This window comes from Thunnus thynnus, chromosome 15 (assembly GCF_963924715.1).
Source record: "Thunnus thynnus chromosome 15, fThuThy2.1, whole genome shotgun sequence".
NCBI lineage: Eukaryota > Metazoa > Chordata > Actinopteri > Scombriformes > Scombridae > Thunnus > Thunnus thynnus.
The window spans coordinates 24,406,887-24,414,857 of NC_089531.1; the positions used below are offsets into that span (position 1 = coordinate 24,406,887).

Below are 7,971 nucleotides of genomic sequence, written 5' to 3' on the forward strand. Positions count from 1 at the left end.
TTCCCTGGCTTTCATCTCTAGTTCATTAACTATGTTGCCTATGCTTGTTTGTATTTGTGTTCTTATTTGAATTATCTCTTTTTTCCCTATGATTTGCATTTCTCTAAGGTTCAGTTCATCCCTTGCTAAATTAAGCAGCAAGTCCTACCATTTACAGTAAAACGTTTTTTCTAATGAAATAAAAGCAAACACAACAAGGCTCACATGACCAAGAATACAAATATACAGTAAAAATACAGTTTACAGTTTAACAAACCTGCAAGCTCTATAACTCTGCAGTACAGTAAATACTCTATTATTAACTTACTCAAACTCTTAGTAAGATTTACTTAGTTACTTTAAAATATTACATATTTGTACACATACATTATACAATAGTTAGCACGTTATTTAAAAATGATCAGAAGCTATGTGTCTTATGTAAGTTCATAAATTACAGGAGGTAATAAGTTCTCATTAAAATATAGCCTGTGGTAATCAGTTTGGATGCAATTATCACAATGTCATCATTTATGTACAATGAAAATGTTAATGACTTTCTCTGTATTGCTGTGCACTGAAGCTGACAGTGGACTAATCTGTGACTAACGATGTGGATTAGTAGTGACTAATCTAAGATTAAACCTTATATCATCACCTGATCTACCTTACAACTACACACTTTAAAAACATATCAAACTCTGCTTTTGTCCTGTGCTTTTGTTTTCTCTTCTGTTAGAGACTAATGCGAAAGACATAAACCAGAGGATTCAAATGAGCTGGTTTGTTTGGCAGAACTACATAGATTAAAGGAACCAAGAGGAAGATGTCTCACTAAGTAATATCTTTATTTAATACACTATATGTATACGCATATAGATTGGCACAGAATAACTTGTCTGGCAATAGACCCTTATTTTTTTCAACTGTAATATGTTCAACAGACATTAAAATTAAAAATGAACAGGTCGAACAACTCTGGAATATACTATGTTTATTGAAGGATGTAATAAGCCCTGAACCTGTTAGGACTGGCACACCACAGGTCTGCACCCATCTTTCTGTCTTTGCACAATAATTTGTCAAAGTTATGATTGGCATCTTACTCCATATTGAAAGAATTTCACCACTTCCACCTGTAGCTATGTTTGGATGGCCACTCCAAACTGATGTCAGCTCCAAAATGAGCGGAAGGGTGAAAGGAAAAAGCCTTCATGTCACCCTCTGTGCTAACAAGTTGAATTTGGACAGCTCTCTGAAATGTGGCCTTCTTTTTCCTTTGAGAAAGGAGATCACTCGAGGTGAAAATGAAAATCCACTGAATGCAGGGTTACTTGAAACTTGAAGATCACGCTACAGTATATGTGAAAATAAGAGGAAGAAAAAAAGAAAAAGTTGTTGCTCAGTAGGTCATACATACACTGTAGAATAGATACCCATTGCTTAAAAAATACTTAGATTCTTTTTTTAATTCCCAGATTATTATCCCCTTATTCAGTATATTCACATCTCGTCCCCTTGTTCCTACATGTATGTATTTACTGTACTAGTATACCATGGGAACTGGAATAATTACCCTGTACATTGTGGCCCGTAATCTAAAGCATTATCATTCACGTTCTTTTTGGCTTTCTTCCTGTTTGTAATGACTCTAATGGAATGAAGTGCTTTAAATTTTCTCAGTATACTTCATTATTAAAACATTCTCCTGCTTTCTGCTCACTGCATCACTTTCACTGTTCCTCTGAAAAGGTCCAAGATACCTGTGTCTGTTTGCATTACATCTACTGTAGGATTTGAATAAAACTTTAATTCCGCTTTCCCTACACTTTGCATTGGGCTGCATTGATAAAAGAGTTAGTTTGAATATACTATGGTTGACAAACACATTAAAATACACGTGGATTACAAAACAAACCATTAAATTCAGAAGATTAACATTGCCATACTCAAAGTACAAAAGACAATTAAAAACTGCTTTTTTTTCAGATATACCCAATTTACTTGTAATTTTCTTGTATTTTTATATTAACATCCCAATTCTATGATATATTTATACTATTATTTTATGTGTTTACACTCACTTACACAATTTACTTATTTACTATTTACTTATTTATGTATTAGCTTACCTTTACGATTTACGTTACTGTGTAGAAGAAGGTGTAAATTTTTTAAAAATCCAACAATTAAAGCTATTGTGGATATTTGTAAACCACCTCCTTTTTCACACTAATTTATACCTCATTACACTTTTGAAGACTGTTTAGTCCTGCCCTGTAGGTACATGCTGATCCTTATAAATGATCTGTATCACTGAGACAATTCCACATACTGTGTTGTCAGAGGAAGAGCAGAGGCTCCTGTCAGGTGAGTTTCATTCACTTGATTTTCCCCATTTTAACTTTTAAATGTAGATATTATGTTGAAAGTACACATTTTTACTTACAGTTGCTATGTCTTTGGGAATCTTTAGTCAACTGCCTCTTGTGTCTAGTAAATAGTAGTGTTATTTTTTGTTGAGAGGAGATTTAGAAATTGAAATAATGCATTAATAGAATATTTAGTCATTGTGAACATCTTCACCGCATAGAACACTGGCAATTAATTCTAATATTGGATAATGATGGTGATAAAGATGATTATGTGGTTGATAATAATAAGTTTGACAGTAGCAAAGTAGCAATGGTGATGTTAATAATGAAGGTAATTATATCCATTATACAGTGAATGAAGCCAAGAATGGAAGAAGCAACACTGGTCATCTTACTGCTCTCAGGTCAGCAATGTTAATAACTGCAGCTTTCAGACATACTGATGTCATTTGGGTCCTTAAGTGTGATTGCATTTTTTCCCCTCTGTCTTTACAAATTATACAATGAAAAGGCAAAATGTAGAGATTCATGCTCACAACGAGATCTATGAATATAAAAATAGCATTTTGAGATGTTGAGGCTCAGTTCAAGTGATGATGTGATGAGTAGTCATGATTAGAGAAAAATACCTACCCAGAGAAAGATTTTTTTTTTTATTCCAGGGCCTATATTTACTGTTAAAAGTGAAAATTTGGGCTTAAATAAAAGATAAAAGTCACTTCACTATTTACTAAGCTATTTATTGAATTTATTTTGACTTTAAAAAAAAAAAAGCTCCAAAGGATGGTTAAGAGTAGCTTTTCAGGAACTGGCTGCAGCACAGAGTCAGACACATCTGACAGTGGTTCCCATCCTGGGGGTTAGGACCCAGAGTCTCAAGATGGTTGACAGGGCACAAACCAGAAAAACATATTTCTGCTACACAAAATGAGGTTTATTTTTAAAACTTGTACCCTTTTTCTAGCAAATTACTGGATAAAAGGTTGGGAGCTGTTCTAAAACATGTTTTGAAGTGGCTGTACAATAAATTATTGGTCATGATGAACAACACATAATCTGAATCAACATTCATCATTCTGAATTGGGTAGTTTTAGCTTACTGCTGCTTTCAAATGTGTGTTGTCTCCACATGCACCTTTGATAGGATGTTACAACATTTCTTTTTTGCATTCTGTAGTGTTGCAAGCAAGGATAAATCTGGCAGTGATTTTGTTTGCAATCACTTTCCAATCATCTTGTCTGCACTTGACATTGTGGTACTATTTTCCCCTTTTCATAGGTTAAAAACTTATCTGTTTGATTGACAGACACTTGCTTGTATGTCTGATTGAGTATTCCTCCTCTGAGCATAGATGTGATCAATCATGTGATCTCCTGAAAGTTGTTCTGAAGGTTTACTCTCACCTTTCCCTGTGAGTAGGACTAAGTTGCATGATAAATGAGCATTCAGATCTGTGTAATCTGAAATCATTCTAATACTACGTAAATGTTTCCCTTTTAGAAATCTGCCATATTTCTAATAAAAATAGAATAAAAAAGCTCTTGTTTAATATGTCTTGTCAGGGCTGTCCACTCTCTCTGCCTACTTCAGCAGAGAATACCACTACGTGGACCTGGAAAAGAGCTGGACTGATGCTCAGACTTACTGCAGAGAGAGATTCACTGACCTGGCCACCATCGACAACAACAACGACAACCAAAGACTTCTGACTCTTGCAAACAAAAGAGGCAAAAGTGATGGATCTATATGGATAGGGCTTTATGATGACTTTAAATACTGGAGGTGGTCAATGGAGGACAAGGAATTTTATGTTGACAGAGCGGCTGAGTTTACGACCTGGTTTCAAGGCCAACCAAACAATAAAGACGCAAATCAGTACTGTGTAGCGTTTAATAAAAAAATGCAATTGAACGATCTATCCTGTAATAGCTCCTGTTCTTTCGTCTGTTATGATGGTATGAATAAACATTAATTATCCTGCATTTATAAAGGAGAATGGTTGTCATTATGCGTCTGTTTTAACACTCGCTTCTGTCTCAAATTTTTTCAAAGCCAACAGTACCACAAGTTATGTCTTAGTGAGGAAGAAACAAATCTGGTCGGTGGCTCAGGCCTACTGCAGGGAGCACCACGGAGACCTGGCCAGCATAAGAAACAAAGAGGAGAATGACAACATCCAACTCACTTTGAAGGAATCAAAGGTTGGGTCGGCATGGATCGGCCTCTACAGAGAACCCTGGGCCTTCTGGTCTGACAACAGCACCTCCACCTTCACTAACTGGGACACTGACCAACCTAATAAGCGCTTGTCAAATCACTTCTTTGGGGCCTTTTCCGCTAACTCTGGGAAATGGACAAGTGCAAAGAGTGAATTGACGATACCTTTCTTCTGTTTCAAAGGTGAATACATAAAAACACTGCATGTTTCTATTAGCATGTAAAATGCTCATGTTTTTACTTTTTGTGTGTTATGTGTTTCATGCCACAGAGGTGACAAAACAAACAATATGGAAGATTAAGATTTGGTCTGTGGCTGACATGAACAGCAAGGAGATTCAACAGCAGGTTTTACAGCAGGTAAGCAGTGCAGTGACATAGACAGTTAAATAAATTAATTACCTGTTTGATATTTTTCCCATATTGTATATTTTGTCTAGTTGCATGCCCGCATGGTGTCAAACGGACTGGAAATCTTCAAAATAGAGTGGAGAAATGTCCTGAGCTACAGTGAGAACCAAGAAGTAACCTGATGGGGAAGTTAAACACACAGATGCACTGTGACTGGATTTAACCAATTAATATGTAAAGCTCATTACATGCTGCTCTGAGCTGTCCTATCCTTCAAATCCACTTCTATTTTGGAGCGTTGTTGCAGATTTGTTTTCTGTAAATAGTATCTTTGGGAGACAATGCTACAATTTTGCTTGTGAGTGACATGATTCATCGCCTGCTTACACCTGAATTAAAATATTTGCATAAATCAATTGATATTTGAGTGTGAATGTTCATTCTTGTAGTCTTCTTAAGCGGATGGTGTTTTGCAAAAAGAAAAAAGAAACTTCATACACTAAGAAGACAGTGAGGAAAGAAATCCCCTGAAAAATCTACCTGTTTTTGTCAAAACAAAGGTATATTGGGATGTCAAATATCCAAATATCAACAGGAATATAGTGTGTGAAATCTATGCATCGATGAATTGTAGTTTTACTGTATCAAACTTCTTTGGACTAGTGTTACTGATTTTCACATACATTCACTTATGTTTACTTTTATAGTTTAAAAAGAGTGAAGTAATAATTTATCTGAAATACTGTGCATTATTACTTAAAAGAATTTCTGCAGAATTACAAATAAAACTATTGCTTTAGTTGCACAACACTGGAATCAAGATATTCATTATCTTTAAAGCAACAGCTTTAAAGTTGTTGTACAAAAAAGTGGGTGAAATGACAACATGTAATGTGGAAGGTGTTGCTTGTGGTGATAAAACCCACAAAGAATTATCACCCAACTCATTTCCCCTCAGCTCTACGGAGTGTTTTACCATCATTCCACTCATGTTTTTTTCTCTGCCTGCACATTTACTGTTTGTTTCATCAAACTCATTTCCAGCTGTAGCAGGAAATGTTTTTATGAAGAAAGAAAGCTCAGGCTCTGACAAACCTGCTGTATACTATCTAGCCAGCACAATATGGTAGACAGACAAAGTTAGCAACTAGCTGGTGTAGTAGCACAGTAGAGCATTTGTTACCTAAAGAGACAGATATTTTTCTCAGGAGTTGGTGGAGACTGAATTATTATTGTACTTACATTCGTCAGGTGGCCAGAAACACCACGCCATATAAATGATTTTCATTGTTGCTCAGTGTCTGCTAGATGCGTGAATAGGCATCTTCATAAAGCCATACCCATAAGAAAAAAACATATTGATGCATTTTTAATACATTGTTTTATTTATTAGATCTGGAAATTACTAAGTACAAAAGCATTACTGTAAAAACTGTACACCTAGTGTATAATCCGTGGGAGAACAAAGTGTGAATAGTAATTTTGAAACATATTACCTGAAAGCAATTAGAGAAAAATATCAATAGGTATATAAAATGCCCAAACTTACATTCTTACTTTTTGGTCCGTATAATAAAAGACAGGGTTAGAGCTTATGGAAGTCAAAAGAAACTGTAAAAAAATATCAGATCCAGTGTGCAAATTCAAATAATGCTCCCTTCGTTCTGGTTTTGCATCTAATCCAATTGACACCATGCAAGGGAATTCCTGCGGAATCGCATTATCACCTTCTTTTCCCCAGTCCTCAGCTTAGAGTCACCTCACCCCCACCTTGTCCTCTGCAACTGCTTAGCACCCATTTAAATCAACTAGCACCGCCAAACGCCCCTAAAGATGGATAGTGTTGCTTATCAGCCTTTTGTTGGCAGTTTGTCTTGGTTATGAGCAAACAAGGGGGATAGCTGGGCCGCTAATGACCTTGGGGGTGAGAGCCACATTTGTGTGTGTTTGTCTGTATGTTTGCACGTGTGTGCAGTTAGGCATTCTTGAGGGCACGTGGCTTCACGTATGTGTGTGCCCGCTGCACAGGCAGATACAGGTGAATACACTGTATGTGCGTACTCGGCTGCATATTATATGCATCTGACCTCCTCTCATGGCTGGTCTCTCCTGCTAGGGATAAATCATGGGGATCTGTGGCAGGCTAACCCTGCTGAGGTGATTCATGGAGCTGCTTTCATGACCTTCCATTCAGGTACACAGCTGGGCCCACTTGCCTGATATGCCCATTCATTCATTTGACTCACCACCAACATCTCTATAGCTGCATAATGTTCTAGCAGAATAAAGATGAAATTATTTCAATTAACGGTGTTCAAGGTAGTATGTTTAGACATGAATAATGTGAAATGAATGGTAATATTCAAAATCTTGATGCCTGCGAAAAACTTTTTACACAATGATGATGAGTCATAGAAAGCATGTTGTTTTCTGGATCTCAAATGAAAACTCCTCCACTCAAGACGACTTCATAAAGGTAAGAACCATGCTGCACTCAGGTCATCCAAACAATCAAACTAGTCTATGTTTGGCTCTCAAATGTGACTATTTAAAGTGATTAGCAATGCTAAACATGTTGTGTACATGCTGGGGTGACGCCAGCTGTTGCTCGGTGCAGGAGCTGCATCCCGGTTCACCAGTCCGTCCCCTGCTGGCCCTCCCTGCTTTGCTTACATCTTTAACTATTATATAGTACAAACATTTTGGACAGAGAAGCACATGCACAGAAACACATGCAACACTCCTGTCACTTGATTTATTTACTGTATGTACCTTAACCTGTTTGTGAGATTCTAACAGATAGAGATACATGTGATTGAATGCACTGTTACTGTGCAAATGCAAGTGAAAGTATTGAGCTACACGTTTTATGTAAAACAAGTTTTTATTGGATCAAAAATCCAAAGATGCACCTAACTGAATGTTGACTGTTGAATTTTCATCTACCTGTAGCAACACACTCACACCAACACAGTCTTCTGGTACATAATTTGATTAATTTATTTTTATTGCTGCATTAATTATACTGTATATGTATATAACCATTAG

General features: G+C 36.5%; 1 protein-coding gene across 1 annotated transcript; it reads left to right on the plus strand.

The window, feature by feature from the left end:
* Nucleotides 1–2,721: 2,721 nt before the first annotated feature.
* On the plus strand, nucleotides 2,722–5,254 carry LOC137198654 (galactose-specific lectin nattectin-like). The gene is made up of 5 exons (XM_067612526.1): nucleotides 2,722–2,758; nucleotides 3,918–4,088; nucleotides 4,408–4,755; nucleotides 4,844–4,932; nucleotides 5,013–5,254. Exons 1-5 carry the CDS (start codon nucleotides 2,722–2,724, stop codon nucleotides 5,103–5,105), a joined length of 738 nt encoding a protein of 245 aa, XP_067468627.1. The 3' UTR covers nucleotides 5,106–5,254.
* Nucleotides 5,255–7,971: the final 2,717 nt, after the last annotated feature.